The sequence below is a fragment of the Ziziphus jujuba genome, chromosome 1 (genome assembly GCF_031755915.1).
Source record: "Ziziphus jujuba cultivar Dongzao chromosome 1, ASM3175591v1".
Taxonomy (NCBI): domain Eukaryota; kingdom Viridiplantae; phylum Streptophyta; class Magnoliopsida; order Rosales; family Rhamnaceae; genus Ziziphus; species Ziziphus jujuba.
The window spans coordinates 45487847-45512604 of NC_083379.1; the positions used below are offsets into that span (position 1 = coordinate 45487847).

General features: G+C 30.0%; 2 protein-coding genes and 1 non-coding gene across 4 annotated transcripts; all 3 read left to right on the top strand.

Annotated features, from left to right (window-relative positions):
• The first annotated feature begins 646 nt into the window (after positions 1-646).
• LOC107406769 (uncharacterized) lies at positions 647-3002 on the top strand. Its single transcript, XM_016013963.4, has 6 exons — positions 647-783; positions 930-1076; positions 1803-1895; positions 2055-2177; positions 2302-2379; positions 2729-3002. Exons 1-6 carry the CDS (start codon positions 669-671, stop codon positions 2806-2808), a joined length of 636 nt encoding a protein of 211 aa, XP_015869449.4. The 5' UTR covers positions 647-668; the 3' UTR covers positions 2809-3002.
• A 12056-nt stretch (positions 3003-15058) lies between these two features.
• Positions 15059-16980, top strand: LOC107406664 (gibberellin 3-beta-dioxygenase 1). 2 transcript variants are annotated; one of them, XM_048469359.2, is made up of 2 exons: positions 15059-15879; positions 16308-16980. In XM_048469359.2, exons 1-2 carry the CDS (start codon positions 15362-15364, stop codon positions 16948-16950), a joined length of 1161 nt encoding a protein of 386 aa, XP_048325316.1. In that variant the 5' UTR covers positions 15059-15361; the 3' UTR covers positions 16951-16980. The 2 variants fall into 2 exon arrangements, with proteins under 2 accessions (XP_048325316.1, XP_015869320.3); XM_016013834.4 differs by having other exon boundaries at positions 15069-15852.
• A 7280-nt stretch (positions 16981-24260) lies between these two features.
• On the top strand, positions 24261-24332 carry TRNAD-GUC (transfer RNA aspartic acid (anticodon GUC)). The gene has a single exon. It is a non-coding gene; the product is annotated as a tRNA-Asp (tRNA).
• Positions 24333-24758: the final 426 nt, after the last annotated feature.

A 24758-nucleotide genomic window follows, 5' to 3' on the forward strand; every position in this document is an offset into this window, starting at 1 on the left:
TCATTTACCGTTTGTCTTTTTCCATCCAAATATTTAATAAACCTTTGAGCTGGAGTTGATGTCAATTTACCCAGGGTATTAGTTTTCTTTGATACATTTGTCCATATTTTGGACACACGGCAATAGGCAGGGTACACGTCATTATACAGTTTAATCTATTTTTAAGTTAGTTGATTTTTTTTTTTTTTTTTCTTTTTATGTTGACAATGAAAATGCAGCACTCTATATCCGATTTAGTACGGATCCTGCATTACATGGGAGAAAATTTCTGGTCCCTCATATATTAAAGGGGCAAGTTGGTATTTTGGGTGTATGGTATTTCTTATTTTATATTTTTTATATTTTTTATTTTTTTGTCCATCATATGGGTAGTAAAGAATAGACATTTGTAAAAGAAAAATCTTTCTAGGGGAAAAAAAGGTATACTTTTAATTTGATGGCCTGAGATATCAGTAAAAAAAGTTAGAGCCTTTTGAAAATTTCAAATAACTACGTACTTCTTAATTTCTGGGAAAAGAAAGAAATGAGGTTGCAGCAAATTTGTGTGCATTCACGGGTGAGCATATCTCCACCTAAACCTTGGTAATTACCTGCCGTATAAATAGTCTTTAATGATATTTAGGTAGTAGTATTGCTAATTAATCCACCAAAGCTTGCAGTTGCAGAATATGGAAAGATTGGAATTGGATTACAGACTAATTCTCTTCATAACACTCTTGAGCAACCATGCCACAATCAGTAGTAGTAGTACTATTACTCAGCCGATGTCAAACCCATTACAAGGTAATGAGTTTGAGTACTAGTTAAGGGTACTAATTTATGTGATTGACACACACACACACAAACACACGCACACACACACACATATATATATATATATATATATATATTAATGGAATATTTGTTTTGGTTTTAATTTTATGTTGCAGAAATTGTATGTGCGGCAATAAATTGTGGGCAAGGAACATGTAAAGCTTCGAATGCTTCATTGCTTGGATTTGACTGTGAGTGTTATCCTGGTTGGAAGAAGATACAGATTGGTCCCTTGACCTTTCCCTCCTGTCTACTTCCTAACTGTGAGCCCGATTCTTTCTCTCTCTCTTCTTCATTCTTACTTTGTCTCCGTCTCTTTCTTTCAATTATATTGAAAACTAAGCCAATAAACGAGTTCCTTTATAAATGGAAAAGCATCAATTGAAAATGAATGATATCTGAATTTCAGAAAATGGCATAAGGTTGTCCTAAAAGTGACCATTAATATTATTGAATTTGACTGTGTGGAATTAATCTATACCATACCCTTTCGATGTGAGGTTGCTTTCCTTGTACGACTATTGATTAATTCTACACCCTTTCGATGTGAGGTTGCTTTCCTTGTACGACTATTGACATATATATATCTTGAGATGTTTATTTGCTTAAATTTATGTAATTGAACTATATAGAAAAACTAATTAATCACAAGAAGACTGTGATTTGTAAGATAATAACAAACTAAGAGAAGCAGTTAATATATTATATTATAGGGTCATTGTTTGAATCGACTACATGATCAGCATCATTAGTGTTTGAACCAAACTTTTGTATTGATTGGCCATATATGGACCATATGATCTAAAAGCTGATGTTTTGATATTAGGCTATAGAATAATCTCCATGTTATAAGATTTTGCAAGAGTTGATAATTAATTTAAGATTTTGAGATATATGAGTTAGTATTTGGGATCTTTATCCGATGAAAACAGTGATTTTATCATTAGATTTTCTCTAAAGTAGTAATCATAGTTTGTTTGTGTGCGCAGGCACAGTTGATTTTCAATGCGGCAAAGGATCTCCACCACCGTCCCCACCACCACCGCCAGTTTCTCTTCCACCACCACTAAATTTATCCAACCGTACCTATACTCAATATTCTTCACTTTATATTTTATTAACTAATAAGAATTCCAAGCAGTCATAATATTTTAACTCATTAATTCTAATTTTTTTTTCTTGTATTTTTTTCATGAGATTAATTACACCAGCTAAACATAGAAAGAAAATTAATTTTACAGCTTGTGGTCTTGTTTGGTGTGGTGAGGGAATCTGCGTAACCAATGGAACGGGATACACATGCCAATGCTTTGAAGGCTCAGAGAATTTAATGAATTTGGCGACTTTGCCATGCTTTAAACAATGTAATTATTAGATGTTAATTATACATATGTATATATATATATTTGTCAAAGCATAGATTATATTCATATATCCATATAACTAATGATATGTTAATTTTAATTTGTTTCAATAAATGTTTTTCAGGCTCCCTTGGAGCAGACTGCAATGCTCTTATGTTAGGCTCACCACCACAACCCAATAGTTCCACCTCCAAAACAACTGGTATGTTTTTTTTTTTTTTTTTGGGTGTGTGTGAGTGTGTGGCGCAGATAAAGATGAATTAGATGTAATTGAAACATAAGTTAACTAGTATTACAATAATTAAAAGCAGGTTGAAATCATGCCTCTCTGTTTTTAAGGTTTTCAAATTTTATGTTTATTTAACAAATTAACAGGTACCTTTTTCAGTTGATTTCGATTTGGGCCTGTGGGTTTTGTAACTCTTCTAATCTTAAGCCTTTTTTTTTTTAAAACAAATATAATTATATGTATTTACAAAATTTATCATTGACAGAGAACCAGTAATACCATTTCTTGTCAATTTGATCTTTATGTAATTATTTAACTGCAGGGTTGACTACAGATTTGAGGAATTGCTTAAGCAGTATTTATGCAGTGACCGTGATGTTGTTAGCTGCAATCTTTTTCTAACAAGGACTTGATGGTGGACGGTGATCGACTGTCGCGATTGATTTATTTGGCAAATAAAACATATAATTTAAAACAGGATATATAGGATTTACTCTGCTACTACATTTTCCTTCTTGAAAATGTTGTTTCTGAATTCTTGAATCCAAAATGTCGTTTAATTAATAATGGTACTTAATATCGGTACTTTAAGAATGATCTGAAAATTTGTTGTACAGCAGATCCGGGGTGTTTGCCCAAATATTGTATGTTATGAACCCATGAATCTTCAAAACACCTTTAGAAGGCCTTGGGGGACGCTGTTTTGGTGCTGACCATTTTAATAGTTAAGTTAAAAAGAGGAAATTTGAATGCCAAAAAGTTATTAGAATTGTTATTGTGTACCTTGGTTGGTTGAGATGAATCTATAATATATTTATAGTTTAGGCGTAAGGTTTCCTTGAAACATAAGAAAACCGATCCTAACTTAGTAGGCTGGAACACAATGTCAAATAAGAAAACTTGGGATGTTGAGATATACCCCGTGGTGTATATAGTGGATGGTAAATTTGTTTGAAATGTTGTCATTTTCGAAACCCTGTTCTGAGAATGTAAAGGAAAAGGCAGATTTTTTTACGGTCGAATATTGGAGTGGAGGTAGGCCTAATTCCACCTATGTAACTAAAAAGGAAAACAGTTTAAAAATAGAGAGTGACATTTTTATATACTGGTACCTACAGTTTTAGGATAAGACATTTTTTATTTATTATTGTTATTATTTTTTTCCTTTCAGTGCTTCAAGTTTTAGGACAAGACTTGAGGCAAAGGAAGAAAGCTTTTTTAATGGAAGCATGCCAATTAATGGATCTCTTTTCGTTGCTTGTATTGTCTCATTTCATATACATATATTATGGCTCCAAACAAGGCTTTCTGTGTGTACGTACTTAGATGGTATTGATCTTCTATTTTCCAACAAAAATCATTTGCTGTAAAATTAAATAGTTCCTTAGTGGTAGTGTTCTTTTTCTAAAGCTGAAAGTATTTATTTGGTAAAATAAGCATTTGACAACGGTTTTTTGGATGAGTTTAAGAGAAACAAGGTTGTTACTTTTTAAAAATAAAAATGAATAAATCAGGGAAGAAGAATTTCATTATGGATTATTACTAGTGGCTATAACCAACGAGACGGTTCCAAAAGAATAAATTTTAACTTTTTTTTTTTTTTTTTTTGGGGTAATGAATAAACTTTAACTTAACATCTAAACAAAAGTGCTACGTAATAAAAGCTTTACTAAAATATGCTACGTAATAAAAGCTTTACTAAAATATTTTTCTAAAACACAAAATGAATAAATTAAAGAAGGGGGATTTCATTATTTGGATTATTATTAGTGTTTATAGTAAATAAAACTGTTCCAAAAGGATAAATTTTAACTAGACATCTAAACAAAAGTGCCACATAATAAAAGCTTTACTGAATAAAAGCAACTATGAAAAACCACTGGCAAACACACCCTCAACTAAAATATAATTAAGAATTGTTTTTTTTTTTTTAATTAATGCTTTGCCTTCTGAATTTTTTTTTTTTTTCTTTGAGAACTTCTGTATTTTTGTCCTCTTCTCTCTCATGTCATCTTTATAGTCTTATAGATACCAATCATGTTTCTTCTGTATTTTGGATTATAAATATCGATTTAAAAGTACAACTAATCTAATGTGATTCTCAATTTTTTCAAAAGAATCAATCTAAACTCTATAATTAATAAATTTTTAAAAAAATTTTTGGTAATCAATCTCCATTACCAATTGGAAATTATTATGAAGTTTAGGGTCCACAACTATAATTATACTTTTTTTTTTGTTTGTTTTTTTGCTTGAACTATTATTATACTTTCTTGGTTATTAATTAATTGCAGTTGCATATATATATATATATATATATATATATATATATATTTTACTTTCTTGGATGAAGCATTGCTAATAATTCATATTGATCAAGGCAATAATTAATTTGATCTTGTTTTAGGCAGGCAAACTTTAAGACCGTATTAAAATAATTTAATCAGTATTTATATTAGATTGCGATCTTTCTTCTTGACATGACCATATGACTTGAGCTCTGTGGGTGCACGTACGGCTTTTTGCTTTGTTTTTAAGCTTTATTGCATTATCACTTCTGGAAAAAAAAAGTTGATAACCAAATGCTTTTATGTCCAAAGTACTAGAACTATTAAAGCATCCAGAACAGAAATTTTAGATACACATTTTCTCCACTATTATTTTATTTTATTTTCCCTTGTTTTTGGGAAATGACTTCTAGATTAAGCAGTCTTTGTTAACCAGTAAGCAGATTTAATTAACACAAATGAAGGCTTAAGAGCAGGGGTTAACAAAGAAAATTAAAGAAATAAAATGATTTGGGGGAAATCGAGCACAAAGCAGTGACTATAATTTCTTTTGCTTTCGCTGCAAAAGAACAGAAAATTACGGCTCAAGATGATTGTTTTTTATATATTAAATTGCATACATTGAGGCGTATATGGCCTAGTAGAATAAATATATTATAGAATATTTCCTTTATAATAGACTTCAAGCCTATATTATGATAGAGGTCATATATTCATGATAATTCACATGTATTTTACTTTAAGTTACATGTAATTGAACACTGATGATCACATTATAATTTGGTGCTAATGTCAAGTATAGAAAAATTATATATCTAATTTGGTTAATTTTTTCTTTTTTCTGGTACGCACTATAATAAAGTTGATAATTGGGTTTATAAAATGATATATTCTGAACTTTTTAAATGTGAATAATTTGGTTTAAATATTTAAAGGTGTTAAATTACATATGATATATAACGCTGGATAATATATGTGTGTGTATATATATATATATAATTCAACTGACTTTAAATAATTAAATTAATTTTTCTTCAAATTAAAAAAGTGAGAATATATTCATTTCAAAGTTTTTGTATTTTTCTTCTGTTGTCACCATCGTTGTTCCAAGTTCCACGAATTCCCGTCCTACATCTGATGAATGCAACTGGTCTAGAGCATCCTATTCTTTAAACTGAATTTTTATGCTCTTTATAATTTCTTAGTTCTTACTACTCTCTTTTTCTATGTATATTTTCTTCTTTATTTAAATTGTTACTGTTCTTCCATATAGGTACTGGCATTACCAAATATCAGAATCCATCCAAGATCCTTAATCGAAATTCTAGATAAGCTATGATCTCAGAGAAAAACTACTGAATTTTCTAGTGGAAAATTCGACAGTATCTTCCCTAAAGGTTAAATTTACCGCAAAATTTCCTGCATAGAAAATATATTTTTAACAATATCTCCTTATTCTTCCCACCATATTACAATTTAATTTCCATAAATTCGTAGCACTTTAAAATTAACAGGGAACTAGTACAATATTATAAATAAATATTCAAATTAGACATACTACTAGTCTATGGATACGTATCGACGAGTACTTTACAACAATACAAGGGCCAAAACAAAATTCTACAAAAATAAAAAATCAAACTTGGCACCCTCGGACATTTTGGACCGCAACTTGTCTTACTCATAACTCTCAAACGGTAGCTCCAATTTTGATGTGCTACTAATCTGCGAACTCGGGACGAAACGTACTTTGCAACGGTGCCTCGGTCAATGCAAAATTCCATCTAGATCAAAAAGTTAAAATTTATCCCTCCTCGGTCAATGACTGTCAAACCCAGTCAATTTCGATCTACGGGAAAAAATTTCGATGTATTTAGAAATGGGATGTCACACCAAAGCAAGGTGCTACCCATAATAATAATAATAATAATAATAAACAGAGCAAGGTAATATTTCTGCCAGTTCTTAATAATTGATCAAGCACCAATTAAATTAATAACAATTATTTGGACCATAATGCAAAACGAATATTTTCTTTTTCAAAAAAGAAAGATATAACGTGTATAAATTAACTTAATTCATATACGAATTAAATATATTCGATCCTTCGATGAATTTGCAGGTTTAATATACATCTATATATATATATATATACATATCCAGTATTGAATAATTAATGCGACATTTTATTATCCGAAAATTGGATAAGTATTTATATATGTATATATATATATATATATATCGTATAAATACTAGAGATATCAACTTGAAATATGAAACTTTGAGATATTTATACATAAATGCAATATAAAATCCAGCAGCAGAGGCATGAATATAGGGATAGAATTAACAAATGTTTGAGGATATCTTAAATAAAGTGCATAAAGAGTCCATGGATATCATGTTTCAATGCACCCCATATTTTTTACATGTCTGAACACTTTGCCTCTAGCTTCAATCTCCTTGTGACTTGAGCAATCACAAACTTCGAAAGAAAACAAAAAAAAAACAGAGCTAGATATTTAAAATTTATAAATATTGTATCTTATAATATACATTATATAGAGCGAATATGGGCTTCTACATGATATAATTCATTGCCTATATTTAGACCTGACAAAAATATATATATATATATATATATATGAAAATAAAGGGTCAAAGACGGCAAGATAAAAGTCTGCGAATTGGACATTTGAATTATAAGATGCATCCATCAATTTGCGTATACTTCTCGCACAAAGAAAAAACCATTGTCCATATTTTGTGTCCATAATATTTAGTTTCTTTTCTTTCTTTTCCTCGCAAATGTAGCTTATATAGTTATATAAGTACAGCAATTTTTTATTTTTTATATTTTTTATAATCAGAATGGGAGGGAATTATATTGTGAATTAACTAACCTTTCAACCTTTGAATACGTGTCATACCTTTGAATACGTGTCATATGGTAGGCTGGGGCTGTTTTCACATGCAAACTATGGGTTTTATTATTTATTTATTTATTTTTACAATTATTCGAATTTAAATTTTCTAATTTGATATATATTATATTAAAAAAAATCATAAAAATCCCCTTATAATACGCAGAAATTTAACGAAATATAGTGGTGGAGACTGAAGAAGATGATGTTTGACGAGTGAAGTTACTGTGAGGATTGAATTAAAAAATGCAGAAGGGAAATGGCCAACCAAAAGTTGTTTTAATCTTCCATTCTATCTTAAAACCTTGTTTCGAGGGGCTTCTTTTGGTTCGCTGCTACAACCATGTGATTGGTTGTAAGAGAGGGAGGAAAAAAAAAAAACAAAAAAAAGCCAATCCCAAGAGCAGTATACTATGCACTAAAAGTCATACCAATAATGAGTCCAAAATGTATCCATCTCTCTGCATTATTTTTCTGACACCTGTCCTTGTGAGAGTAGATATTGGAAAAATGAAAACAAAAAAAAAGAAAAGAAAAAGAAAAAGAAAGTAAGAAAGTTTTGCCTCATTTGAAAATTCAATTAAGGAAACATGAGGTGACATTTACACGTTCGGATCCTAATCACAAAAGAATCTGATATATGTAAAGTGATTATATGTGTGTCAAATTAAACGCTAATTTTTCAAGTGATAATTATGAGATCATTAAAATTTAATTATTTATTAATTATCTATATATTTGAGTAGTAGGTAGCAATAATGCTGGAAAAGCAATGAATGAAGAGGGGCCCAACTGAATTGACAGCGTAGCTTTTAGTTGGCAAAATATGCTAAATTCTTATGGTAATGGTAATTGGTTTTCTTTTGGTTCTGAGGTTGATAATTCATCCAAGTAAATATTCCTTTTCATTACTCGTGAGCTTGAAATCTTTGAAAGAAAAAGGGTAAATGCTTTTAGGTTTAGAGATGTGAACCCCCTTAAGTAGCACTACTAGATCTCCATGAAAACCAATTTGATAATAATTTTAAATTTCTCATCATTATATCAAAGCCATTGATGCTGTGGCAGTACGGCATCTAACTTTTAACATAATACGTCTTAATCATATTAATTATCATTTTCCATGTATGTAAAATCATTTTTTGATATAGCCGCTCTGCTCTCAATCATGTCCATTAGAAATTTAAAGTGGAGAAAAACCGAACCCACTTTTCATCCATTTGTGTGCATAAAAAAAACTTGTACTTATTGGTCAATGGTGATCATCAATATTACCAATCACTTATCTTCTAATTTGAAATATAGATCGTAGAAACGTGACTACTCCAAAAGTGTGTATATATATATATATATATATAGATCAACAATTTTGGATTGTTCGTTTATGCATGTACGTGTCATGCGCATAGCATTAGTTTCTAGTTTGATTGATCTACTAATTCAATCACTATAGGAGTGTAGGACACTCCAAATTGCTCACGACACGTGCAACTCCTAGCCTGCATGAAAAAAATAGTACATAAAACCACCAGTAGTGCAACTATAACTGAATTTCCAAATCGATGAAATTAAAATGACATAGGCAGGTAAAGGAAAATAATAATATATCCTTAAAAATATATATCTTATCACAGCATATATATATATATATTGTATAGACACGTATACTTATTTAAATTAATATTATTAGAAACCAATTTCATTTATTAAATTTTAAAAATAATATTGATATTGTTATATATATCAAAACTTGTAAGTAATTTGGTGATTATTTAATTTGATTCCTTATAGTCAATTGTACGAATGAACAACGGCACTACGCCTGAAAAGACCTGGTTAATATATTTGATATTTTTGTAAGTGGAAGATAATAAATTAATTTGCAATATTGCAATATTGCAATATTGCATTGCTTTCATCTGATTAAAAAAAAAATTAAGCTCATCTTATCCGATAATTAGTTGTAAAAGAAAAATCAAATGAAGGGCAATTAAGTAAGTATACTTGTATTAAATATAATGAGTTCTCTGAAATCATTCTCTGTCATAAAGTAAAAGATTCCTAAACTGTTTGTCTTTTGAATTATTGAATTTTTTAATTTGAATATGTAGACTATTAGAATGAATTAAATAGCTACCGATCTGCTGTCCAGTTCCAAAGCAAGGACAAAATAGCAGTTCAATTAGAATTATTAGCATTATTATTAGCTACTGGTTTATGTGTTAGCTTATAACTCAAGCCCACTAGCTTTGTCTCATATGGAGGAGAACATGTGGATCTATCGCAATATTTGTTAATGTTTGAAGTCATTGTTGTCTTATTGTCTATATTACTAGTTAATTATTTTCTATTATTTGGACAGACAGAACATTAAATATTCTAATTAGCTAGCTGCTTTTAAGATCCATCCTTTCGATAAATTAATTTTTGCTATGAAATCTTTAACACACAAGTAAATAGTTTGATATATAATATTATAGTGTCAACTTCAATGAACACTAAACATAGAGAATTGGTGTCATTATCTGGTTGAAAATGATGATATGCAATAAGGTTGAAACCGAAAGCATATTGTGCTTGTCATGCATTAATATTCTTGGTTAGAATATTAATTATTTTAACTGTAAATAGAAAGTTAAACAAAAGTTGGATAATTCCAAAATCAGAATTTTTTTGAATTTCCCAACATTTGCAACTTTAAAAACTGTTTGGAGCTTCTGCATTAAGTTTTCAATCATGGAAGATTAATTTAATTGAGCATCTATGAGACTGTGACAAGGGAAGGAGTAAGACTTTTTAGGCCCTTACCTTAGTGGGAAGTATTCCTATACAAACTTGATTGCTTACTCAATTAGAGGCTGGTGAGGGTGATCATGATCAACGTTGATGGAGGTATACATGTACATATATTGTGATCGTGACAGATCTATCTCTCTAGCTAGGTGCAATTCTCTCTTTCACACACTCACGTATGCATCAATGCTTATTAATTGTATGTTTAAACAACTTTGATAGGTTGAGAATATAGTTTCCAATTTATATTATTTACTAATGTGACAAGTATTAAATTTAAGAATGCCACTTTCCAACTACGTGTTTAGTTTTAAATATTTACTAGAAAAAAAAAAATAAAGCGTTTAATTTTAAATTAATAATTGAGATAATATTCTCACTATTTAATATATCAACATATTATCATCTTGTATTGTAAAAAACACTTGCTAATGTAAAGTGGAAACAAACTTTGTTCACAGTTAATCAATATACATATACAGTGAGTCCCTTTTGAGGTTAAGTGGATAGTATTATATGATAAACCTATGAAATCAATCCTCTAGATTTAATTTTAAAAATATGTCCAATCCATTAAATAAGCCTTAATAAATTCAATTGGTGTGAATAAAATTCTTAGCATATTATTATCATGTTGACCTGATAAGAAACTTTATACATATATATATATATATATATATATATATATAGTTAGATTTAAATCAAATTTACCAGATAGTTTTAGTATCGGATTTTCATTTTACTTTTTAAATTACTTCAACAATTGAAATTTAATATTAATATATGATCTAATATAGATTTAATAACATAATATAATTTTTTTGGAAAAAAAAAACCTTATAAAGAATTAATGAACCATAAATGTATTTTTAAATTTCAATAATTAGAATGATTCAATAGTTTATAAAAAATCTTAATGCTTACCATCTGATTGACCTCATCTAAGTTTAGTTATATATAAATATATACATAGATATAATAATAATAATAATAATTTTTTTTTAAAACTAGGAATTCCTAACTTATACATAGATATAGTAATAATAATAATAATAATAATTTTTTTTAATTAGGAATTCCTAACTTTAATAAGTAAGGGTTAATTACATGCAAGCACTAAAAGTTGCTATATCTCATTTAAATTTTTAGATTTAAATTTAAATATTAATTATTATCTTATTGACTAGAAAAACTTGTGCCATATAAGAAATTCTAATTTTATTAAATAAGGAATTTCGTTGTAAAAGACTTTCTCTCTACATATATGGGTCAGGTCACTAGTCTCAATATATTTGCCAGTAGTCTAATGTCTTTTAAGTGTCTATTTAATTTTGTGTACTTAAAAAGTATGTCTAGATGGCAAGCAATCCGTGGCAGCCACAGATCATATCAGTTTCACTTATACGCGTTTTAGTTCCTTCTAATAATAAGCCAGCGGTCTTTTTAAGTGTATTGTAGAAATTATGCATATATATATATATATATATACACGCATACAATATTGTCGTATGCACATGCTAAAGGAAAGATTAATTTGGATTGATTAAAGATTATTATTAATTAATCAAAACACATTAATATGTATTTATATATAGAACATTAATTAAGCAGAAGAAAAAGCCAATAATTTATTAATCAATATACACTAGTATGTATGTATATGAATGCGAATAAAAGCATAGTAATTAATATTCCGAGTTACTGGTGTTTTCATCTTTTTCGTTTTTTGGTTTTTCTTCTCTACATGTATATAGGAAAAATAGAAGTACTGTGAGCGTAAAGTGTGAAGTGATTGGAGGGAAGATGTAAAAGCAGGCAATCTCTCTCCCCATGAAGCAACAAAAAACAAAGCATTACTGTTATGTGGTATGCGAATACTAAAATTAGCAGGTGGGAGAAAAAAGTTGTCCAAATACCGAACCCTAAAAGGCAAGCTCTGTGAAACAGAGCTGAGGCCATTCCATGCCTTTTCTGATCATAGAAATTGATGCAAACAACTCATACAATTCCTGTTGGTCTAGGGATGAGGAATGTTTTAGTCATCAATAACGACAACATAAATGATTTACACTGCTTGATCATCAACCTACACCTACAATTTACACACACACACACACACACACACCCATATATATATATATATATATATATATATATATATATATATCAATTTTTTAAAATTATCATGTGACAAATCATTGACGATCTGAATTTTCCCAAATATCTATACAACTTTTTGTCGATAAAAAGGGCAAAAATCAATTGTCATTTAAAGTTTCCGGCCATTAAATATATTTTCTGAATCGCAGACATATGTACATATGTATTATTAATTTCTTAGAATTATATGTTACGAAGATCTACACAATTCTTTTTTTTTTTCTCAATCGCCAACAATAATGAACGATAAAGTTAAAAAGAAGATAAACTTGTCCAAATACATCAAGGGAATAAGGCAAAGCTTTGTAACTTGAATTAAGTTCCGGCCGTCAGAAATACCTTTTCGATAATGAACAATAAAGTTGTCCAAACAGATAAGGAAAAGGCATGCATTGTAAATTGAAGTTCCGGCCATTAGATAGCTTTTGTGATTGATGTCATATTAACTAAAAATAGGAGTACACACACAATAAGTCATGAAATTTCCTGTTAGTATGGAGATGGTCGTCACCATCACCCACATGGAGACACATGCATATCTCATTAGTGATCATGATTATCTACGATGATAAGGTGGAAAATAACAAAACTTTATATATAAACTATTTGAAATAAATTTGATATAAATTGTTAGATTTATTTTCTATTAGCGATAATTTTAAAAATATATGATAATTTAATATGCTTTTTTTTTTGTTCGATCCTTCGTACCCAACTTAAATTTGCAATTATATTGAATTGTTGTTTGAGTTATCTGGCAAGTATAAAATCTAATTTTTTTCTTCCTTATTAATAACGACATGATGATTTTTCATGAAAATAATTTTAACTTGAAAATTTCTATATAAATAAAATCATTAAAAACTTTTAAGCCACGATGAGAAAAGTACATAATCCATACATTATTTGTGGCAAAGGGTAAAATTCAATAAGATTATTATTATTACCATGAATCAAAAAAATTTGGTCCATAATAATTATTTTGGTAGCTATCGTGTAAAGACCCGACCTCACCATGTTTGTACCACGTGAACTGCATGTGCATGTCAAAAAACTATTATGCATGTGTGTGGGTGCACTCACGAGCGGATGTCCAATTGATTTCTGATGGTCATCTCAATGTAGGATGGGATAGGAGGCATGACTAATGTATACATATGTATGACATCATCATGTTTTTATTCTATTGTGTGTCCATGGCAACCACAAAAAAATTAAAAAAATTTAAAGAAAGTTATGAAACAAAAAGAAAATTAGAGAGCTTTCGAACTTCTTGTCTATGTAGAAAGGGGAAGAAAAACAAGGGACAGGGAAAGGATTATAAATCGAAGAACAAAAAAAAAAGCCCATTTGCAAATGTCTTTGGGACAAATATTAAAAATAAAATAAAAATGGTTGTGTTAAAGGAGAGTGAGGGTTTGTGGGAGCTAGCCCCCACTTGGGGTCATATGGGACAAAAGAACTACAAAGCTAACCGCAAAATACCAAAATAAACTTTACTACTTTCCATGGAAATGATCAAATACAAGTGAAAAGCATAGGAGCACTCAATCTACTTTTATTTTTCTGGTTCAAAAATTTCCAGAGACGGAATTACCCCGTTCCATATATGCATATGTGTTCCCCAAGTATATATGTACTTGTCTCCCTCCCTATTCCTTAATTATAAGAATAGATAAACCCTAAAACAACTTGTTGGGTCCCCTAGCCATCATAGATTCAAGAGAAGTTTCACCAATTTCAAAAAGGATAAAAAGGGGCAATTTGGTCATGCAACCAAAACTAAGAGGAGGGGCACAGATTGTCCTGTAGTGAATAGAGATTAGGACGAAGAGAGGGTTGGGTTGATTTAGATGTTTTTCTACTTGAGGAGAAGACAAATGCACATGGAGAGAGGAGGGCCCTCCTCTTTTCATGGAACCCCCCCTATCGATTTTGAGAGGTTTAGATGCTTTTCCTTTCCTTTACAATTGTAATTGTTTTTGTAGAGGACAGGATGGTCCTTTCAATTTTTGTTCTTTCCCTCGTCCAATACCAAACACTGACTCTCCTCTCATTTCCTTGTCTCCTTCCCATCAACTCTTTGAATATCATAAACAAAAATTAATAACCACTACTATTATATATCATTTACCACCACAACGGAAGGAGATATCCTGTCCTCATTTTTCAGTTATTTATTCTTATTTGATTACAAAATCTAATTTTATATTAAAAAGTGATTATTTTTCTTTCTTATTTAATTTAATTTATTTTTTTATTATATATATTTTTTTAATAAAAATATGAAATGATATCGTATCAATAATGAACATCAATAAAGACAAAAAAAAGAAAAAAAAAAAAAAAGACATAAGATCTGGATCCTCTACTCCCTTTTCATTTCTCAGCTAAATTTCTTACTCATATCTCTTCCTCAGTGGGGGGTGTGTGGGGGGACTTTATGAGGCAACTTGTCACCATCTTGTCCTTCATTTCTATATATACTCACCACGCACCCATCCTATTTTCTCACCTCATCTTTATCTTCCTATGTTTCTAAAACAACATCTACAACTACTACTACCACCACTTTTTTTTTTTTTTGTCTCTCCCACTATTACCACTTGTATCTCCTAAGCTTACTATTATAGCTTTTTGCTTTGCTTACTACTACCCAAACTTCAACTTGAAGCACACTTTCCTAATTTTTCTCTCTATCTTCAATACTTAATCACCAAATTCATTCAGAACAAATTTTCTTCTATATATATATATATATATATAACCTTTTGATTTGTCTCTACAATTATGCCTTCGAGACTTTCGGATGCTTTTAAATCCCACCCTGTCCATATCCACCACAAACACCTTGATTTCAACTCAGTACAAGAGTTGCCGGACTCGTATGCATGGAGTCAGGTAGATGATCATTACCCTAATTGTCACGATGTGGACTCGTTTGGGGCCTCAGAGTCCGTGCCAATTATTGATCTCGCAGACCCAAATGCCCTTAAACTCATTGGCCATGCATGCAAGACTTGGGGTGTCTTCCAAGTCACCAAACACGGCATCTCCAAGAATCTTCTAGACGACATTGAGAGTTTGGGCCGGACTCTTTTCTCTCTTCCGGTGCAGGACAAGCTCAAAGCTGCTCGCTCCCCTGAGGGTGTTTCCGGGTATGGGTTTGCCCGGATTTCTTCTTTTTTCCCAAAGCTCATGTGGTCCGAAGGCTTCACGATTGTCGGATCCCCACATGACCATTTTCGCCAACTTTGGCCCCATGATCACAGCGAATTCTGGTACTGCCTCACACAGACCATGCACGTGTAAAATTCTCCTTTTTATTCTATTTTATATTAATATAATGGGGAAAAAAAACTCAACTACTATTTTCATATATTTATATATATATATATATATATATACATAAAAAAAAGGAAATACCCAAAGTTCCTTCTTACCAGTATTTTATATATATATATATATATAAATGCAATTTTAGCAAAGATTATAATTATGAGACCTGTGGTTCCCACCCACAAGATATGGTGTGGTGTGATAACATCAATAAAGATACAAATCTAGTCCTTTACTACTGTTTTTGGCTTTGTTTAGTATCCATTATATATATAATAGCTAGGCATCTTTAAATTTCATTTTTTGTCTTTTTGTTAAAATTTTTTTCCACAGTGTTTTGATATTTTTGTTTGCTGATCGAACACACACGCTTTTATTTTGTTGTTTCTCCCGTTAGTGGTATCATTGAAGAGTACAAGAAGGAGATGAACAGGCTTGCAGGGAAACTGATGTGGCTAATGCTTGGTTCATTGGGTATATCCAAGTCAGACATCAAATGGGCAGGCCCAAAAGGCGAATTCAAAGGAGCAACAGCCGCTTTGCAGTTGAACTCGTACCCAGCTTGTCCGGATCCGGATCGGGCCATGGGTTTAGCCGCCCATACGGATTCAACACTCCTCACAATTCTCCACCAAAACACCACAAGTGGTCTGCAAGTACAAAGAGAAGGCACTGCGGGTTGGGTCACGGTCCCACCAATCCATGGTGCTCTTGTTATCAACGTTGGTGATCTTCTCCACATCTTGTCCAATGGGATGTATCCAAGTGTCCTCCACCGGGCCGTCGTCAACCGGAGTTGTCACCGGCTATCCATTGCCTACCTTTATGGCCCACCGGAAAGTGTCCAAATATCACCACTTTCACGACTAGTGAGCCGGAGTCACCCACCGCTATACCGGTCGGTGACTTGGAATGAGTACCTTGGGACTAAAGCAAAGCATTTCAACAAGGCACTTTCATCGGTCAGACTATTTTCACCTGTTACTCTAAATGGGTTTGCCGATGTAAATGATCATCACAATCGAGTAAAAGTTGGTTAAATTAATTAGACTCATTATAATTTTTATTTATTTATTTTTTTTTTTAGCCCCACTCATTTTTTTTAAATTTTTTTTATTTATATTCTTTTTAGAATAAATGTAAATATATATATATATATATATATATATATATATATATATATATGGGGTATGTTATTATTGGAAGTGTCATATTTTTGGAGCAATAGGGGGGGGCCGGCTGGGTAAGAAAAAGATGGATAAAGAATATATTACTAGATTTTATTAGTTCCCCAAGAAAACGGCCCCAGGAAGACAAAGGGGATGCAAACAAAGACTCTTTCTGCTGTCTTTGTCTTTGATTTTGGATGAAAAAAAAAAAAAGAAAAGAAAAGAAAAGGTGAAGAGGGGAAAATTTCCTAATTTGAATATATATTCTAGAGTTAAATACATTCAAACAGACATATTTTAATTTGGCCCCGTTATGAAGGGAAAATCCTCTGGTCTCCGATAAATAAGACATTAATTGGTCAAGATTTATAAGATTAATTACTAGTCATTAATTAGATGCATGGGAATTTACCACCCGCCCCCGCCCCCCCCCCCCCCCAAACAAAAAAAAAACCACCAAAAAAAAAAAATATTTGTGGTTATGAGGCTATAAATGTCATGTTAAACAAGAATATATATAGCACAGGCCGCCACTTTCATTTTTCTGATATATTTTTTCTCCGCTTGAAATTCAATGGGTGATTCTAGAGTTTTTATTATCTTAATCAATGACATAAATAATATAATATTATTTGTCAATCATTTCTGATATTGATTGGAAAGTGATCCTCTGCAAACCATGTGCTGCATGCTCTAGATATAGATAATAGATATAGATAATATTGGCTTTTCAGTTTGTGAACCTTGTTAATTTCGTGTACCTTAATCATGCATTTTTGGTATGGGCAAACCTGGTCCAAGAACCAAACAAATCTGTTGATTTGTTCCTCATATAAATATATATCTATATATATATATAGATATATATATATATATGTATATATCACCAAACTTCATGCTTTCAAACATCACATGGTTTAATCAGAGGGACACATTTCTAAGCTTGATCTTCGTCCAACATCACATTTTGTACGAAAATGGAGAAATATTGGTAAAAAAATTGATCATAAAGTTTTCGTAGATCTTGCGGACCAAAAGAGATCTAATAGGAAGTGACATTAATTATCTAAACAAAAAGGAAGGTATATATATATATATATATATATATATACGGATTTGGGGTTTCAATTCCTTTTATCCATTTTTCTTTATCCTGGCGATCTATTTTCATTTTGTCTATTCAGTATTTGAAACCATCGATTATAACAAGCAATAGGCTCCACTTGACTTGAAAGCAAAATATGCTCGAATAGTACTCTTTTGTAGTCAGAAGTAAGAATTATGATTTAGATTCCAAGGCCTAGTCAGCTACTGCTCCAACATGTTCCCATTGATCATTTTCATGTAAGAAAATTTTGGATTTGACAACAATATTTAATTAACTTAATTAGATATGAAAATACATCTAAGCTAAACAGAAAGTTTCATCACAATTTTATTATTTGACCAACATAAAAGTTTCACTTGCCCCTTCTACTGGCAGGTGGCAATATTATATAGGCTCGTTTTTGTTCATATTTGGAATGACTAGTTGTAGAGTTAGCTAGAGCACTAACCAACAACAGAGTGTTTTTACTGTATCCACATTAACTGTTTCTACTAGCAGGTTTGTCAACTATAATGATTGAGCTGCTTTGTTTAAAGCGGAGTATCAGAATCAATAAATCTCAATCACATCAAAGATTAGCTGGGTTGAACTTTGATAATATATATATGAGTATGATGTTTCTCATGCACTAAAATTAATTCCTATACCATCAATGTATCATGATTTTCAACTCAGGTTCAACTTGCATAATTCCCAATCGCTTTGACATGAAGTACTACATGAATCAAAACTGTTTTTGGACTGGGAAAGTTTCGTGTCTGAACCTATCATACTACTATAGCAAATCTAGTAAGATGATCAGATTAGGGTTTGCTAATTTTCCCTTTCAAGGATTACTTTTGTATCCGAAAATAGTGTGCTTATAAGTACTCAATGCCAAAGAAAATCATTATCTCCCACCTTTCATAATTCGATATGTGTCTTTTCAAATGATTAAACTATCTTTTAGGCCTGAAATTAATCATAATAATAGTCTATTAATAAGTTTGATTGAAATATATCATTACTTAATAGTCTAGGCTCATTGCATGCATGTATATGTCCTCAAATTAAGAGAAAGACAGAAATTTTGCAAAACTAGCATTTGTTCGTTTGTTTAGCCAAAAAAAAGGAATAAGGAAAAGATAAAGTAAGAAAAAACGGAATTTGATTTTAATATCCAAATGCCTTGTTGTAGTTCAGTCTAGATCATGATCTTGATTTTGACACTTCTCGAGTCATTAATTAGATTTGACAAAGAACATAATCGAATGTCTATTCTCATGCAAATAATGTATTTGCAATTGTTATAGGGTATAAAATTTGTAGAACACACTATTTTTTATTTGTACATCTGATTCTAAGCAGTCTTTTGATGATAATAAAGTTAAATAATGGGTTATCTACCATCTGCTTTTTCTAACTTGCATGATAATATGTCAATTTAATCTATAAACTATTATAATTTTTGTGGTTAATAGCTTTCCTTGTTCATGTAAAATATAGTCACTATTTGTTAAACTTTGAATTTCTTTTAGTTGCCCAAGATGTAAGATTATATCCTAAAACATTCATCTCTCGCCATAAAATATATATATATTTTTAATCATTACAACAATTCCTAATCTAAAAAGGAAGGAATACATCTCGAATCCATAATTTTATTAGTATGGGAGTAAAGGATATATCAACAAAACCAATTTTATATGACTGTTAATAATTTGGTTTGACTAAAAATATATAGAGTTTTACTCGTATATATATATATTTTTTGTTTGGTTATGATTTACAATTAAACCCAAATAAAATTTAAAGAGGTATCTACTAATTAAATAATTAATGCATACGTTACTCATTGATGCTAATAATTAATGCTTATTTTAACAATTTCACATAGATTAGTTTTCATGCTGTTAAATACTTTGTCAAACATAAATATTTTTTTTTTCCAATGAACAAACATAAATAATTAGAGTAATACTATAGGAACCAACTAGTTTATTAAGTTATTTATCAAGTATACATATGTTATTATTTGGAATAAGTGTAATTCTCAATATAAACCAATTAAATAATGGCATATACACATTTGCTAAATAATTTGGTAGGCTAGACGTTGACTTTAATATTATTCAAATAGTTAATTGAATCAATTATTTCTTTTTGTCAGAAATCAAATAAAAAAAAATTAAGAGTAAATATTCACTATTTATAGAAGTATAAAGTTTGTAATTTACATAATCCATTTATTGTTCTCTCCAAACTCGAAAGTATACTTTTCCAAATCTAAGATCTTAAATGGTGGTCAAAAATTAATTTAATACGATAACAGATATAAGAGGCTCCCAAAAAAAACATATACAAAAGGGAAAAAAAAAAGAAAAAAGAAAAAAGAAAAAAAGAGACCCTAAAAAACAAACAAGACAAATGGAAAATAAGGCTAAGAGATTTTGAATAGACTGAATAAGACTTGCTTGAGTGGATTTCTATCATATATTAAAATTAACATCAATAATGACCCAACTTGAAGACATTGTTTTGGAATCAAAGAAAATTGCGCTCAGCCCACAATTATTTTTCTCAATGACAATGACACAACAAAAAAGGTATCAATAGATAATGCCAACAAGAAAGTCTCTAAAATATCAAAAGATAAACAATTTGTTTGATTTTGTAGTTAAACTGGATTTAACAAAAGATAAAAATACTTTGTTTATCATTAATTAGATATATTCATTTAACATAATCGTTAACACTGTATTTTATTGATGGAAAATTGTTATAATAATAATAATAATAATAATAATAATAATAATAATTGTTATCTGTATAATAACAAACTCCAATAAATTTCTGCAAATTGCACAAATAAATAAACAAGTTTTACATATTAAACATAAATTTTAGTTTTTGGCTAAAATATATACATGATACATATAGAATCTAACTAGATTAGATTTTATGAAAGATGACAATTCATTTCATTGGATAACCAGAGCCTCAAAGTGTCAATGTGGATTGGAATTGGTAATGATGAAAAGTACAAATGAAAATGAATGAAATGAAGTTGAAGATAGACACGAGTGATAGACATAAGAAGGAAGAAAGCAGAGTTTATGCTACCCAAATCAATAATCTAAAACTGAATTTTTAGCGGCCAAGACTTGTTGTGGGACTGGTAATTCAAAAAGTAGGATATCTGAAAGATTACTCCATGAAGCTTGTAGCCATCTCAACTGGTCACAGCCCCAAGTGTCAACCAGCAATTACCAAACTAAAAAGCAATGACAATAGATTCTAACGAAACAAAGTGAAACCATCGACCAAAAAAAAAAAAAAAAAAAAAAAAAAAAATCCCAAGAGTGAATATGAGACACCATGCGTGGTTTGCCTGAAAACGAAGCAAATGGTGCAACTTCCACTTGAGAGTTGCTGGAATCAATCCACAAGGATAAGGTGTTAAGCAACCATCACAATCCTCTTCCACCACAATCCTCTTCTCCTCTATAAATAGATTTGTCTTTGTTAATACACTTTTAAACCAATTTGGATCTCTGTTAAAACTTTTCTAGATACCCACTATTACCAACTTAAGTTCAGAGCGTTACTGGTAGATAAAATCTGAAAACAATTTCGATGTGACAATTCCATAGAAAAAAAAAAAAAAATAGTACAACAGTCTAAAATGATGAAGACAGAGCAACTGATTTGAGGATATGTAAATATTTGTAAAGCAATCATGTGCTGTCTGATGCTGGGCAGCTTATGTTGAGCGTTTAGCAGTTATATGCGGACATAACCCATGTGACATCCAAAATAAATTGGGTAATATTAAATATTTGTATATTAATTCCTCTTCGTTAATTCATGTATTTCATGTTATGTTCGGAGTTTGAAATCTACCAAACGAAAGGAAAAGGAGAAATTAGACGTAAAAATAATTCTAAGAGGCAAGAAATTGCATATTAAAAAAAAAAAAAAAAGTCAATGCATGATCACAAAGTAGAACTGTAACGAATTTATTAAAAAGATGTTGAAATTAAATAGCCAAAAATTCAAGAAAGTTAGAAGCATAGCTATTATAAATCAAGCATTTATATTATAGACTATTTAAGGGGTAAGAAATTTTCATCAATACATTATATGTAATAAGATTCTAGTTGATGGATAATATTACTATTTAATATGTGCAAGCTTAATAGAGAGCAATAAAACATATAGACTCAATGATCACAATTGTTTGATTATAATTCGGTAATGGTTCAGACACGGTCACATGGTCCATGTAAATGTACCAGCAAAATTTGTGGCTTATGTCATAGGCGGGACTGTGATTGTTCCACAAAGCAAAAGCATATGAATACCCGATTTGCCCAGCATGGATAAAACAACTATGCGACAATTGAAGCAAGTGGTGACAATGGATAAAAGCATATCTAATAAGAGGGTAGGTTGCCCTTTGTTGGTCTTTATTACAATTGAAGCACGTGGCGACGATTGATAAAAGCATATCTACTAAGAGGGTAGGTTACCCTTTGTTGGTCTTTATTTTTTTCAATGATTATCTTTTTTCTTTTTCTCCCAAAAAAAGAAAAAGGAAAAAAGAAAAAGAGGATCTTCTTGTTTTTCTGAAAATATTAATTTTTGATTCAACTTAAACAAATGCAAAAATACAACATAACAAAAAGAAAACATAATTTTCCTATATTACATCTGATCTACCACAGTATATACCACCGCAGCCTTTACATTTGATCACTCTTCGCCATTTCTACAAACATCAAACTCTGGACCCTAAGCTTTTTAACTTTTTTAAGATATATACTGTAATTTCAAAAAAAAAAAAGAAAAGAAAAGAAAATAGCTCTTTAGATTGATAACTGACCCCCTAATCAAATGTTTATCTTTTCTATATATATTATTATTTTTTTGCAGGTATTTCTTGATCATAAACTAAGTTTTATTAAAAAAAAAAAAACTAAATTTAATTAATTAATAGATACTAATATAATTATGTATTAAGAATTAAGTTACAACTATTCTTGTTTTTTGAAACTTAATCAATAATTATTTTAGTTAGTTTTTACTATAATGTTTTATATTATTTCATTTTAATTTTAAATTTTTAAATTTTTTACTTTCTTATTAATTATAGTATTATAATTTTTTTAGTGGAGCTCTACTTTGACTCTGCTTTTTGTGTTTTAATATTTGATTTTTTTTTTGGATATATATCTTTCATTTAGCCAAAATAAATGCATCCTATAACATTGTTATTTATACCTTAATAATCCATTCAAACTAAAGATTTGTATGATGTTCTAACCAAAAAAAAAAAAAAAAGGTACAATCCAAATGTTCCTTTCTTATAAAATTACTTGTACAAATTCAATTAATAATTCTTTAATTTATAATGTTGGGCAATTCTTTGTTTTTCAAAGCATAAATATATATTTGTCTTACAACTTTTAAAATATAAGTGTATGGGACTTACCACTAGACTAATTTCACCAAACTCATAATTTTATATTTATAACATATGGACGTCTTTAGAGACATTTTTAGCTCCGTCCTTGCTTCTAGAGTAATATAATTGTTGAACTCACTTTTAAAATTATATAAGAATCTATTATACCATCTATTTTTAATTGATTTAATCTTCTTCAAACTTCTTTTCTTATTTTAGATAATTTTTTTATTACAACCTACATTTACTTTAACAACTAGTTATCGAACAATTGGATAATTAACTTAATTTTAGTAAATATTAAGCTTATATATATGCACCATAACCTTTTTATTGTTCGTCCCACATCTCACTTTTCTATTATTTTTTTGAATAATAATTTTAAATTTGAATCCCAATACAAATGTTATTTAAAAAAAAAAAAAGCGTTAAACCCCAATATATTATATTTCCTAACCTTTTGTTTGTCTATATATATATATATTTACAAAATGGTGCTCTTGCTATCTATTTCCAGCTGCATATAAATCATAATATCATATACGTATTAACGCTCTTCATAAGTAGTTGCCGTAAATATTCACTAGAAACTATTAAATTAATAAGTTTTGAAGCATAGACATCAAAGTCGTTGTAGTATAGTGGTGAGTATTCCCGCCTGTCACGCGGGTGACCCGGGTTCGATCCCCGGCAACGGCGCTTATATTTTTGGGCTTCCAACCTTTTTTTGGGCTTTAGGCGTTTTATGAGATTGTTGGCCTAACAACATAAGGTACTGGATCGAACATCCAGCCCAGGAACGAAAATGCATATTTTTTTTATTTTTTTGGTAAAAGCAAATTTCATTTTTCTTACTACAGAAGAAAATCTATATGAAGTTAAATTTTCAGAAGCACATTTTTTTTTAATAATTTTTTTTTCAGAAGCACTTAAACATCATCTTTGAACAGAAAAAGAGAAAAAAAAAAATTAAAAATACCATAGTTCTTTTTGGCGTTCTCATATACATCTTTCTCAAATGACATACACAGGCTAGTGTTATGAGATACCTACATATTCACCTATTAGATTTTTAATTTTAAAGATATATAGAGTTGATAATCTATGTTTATTTTAGCAGCTCAA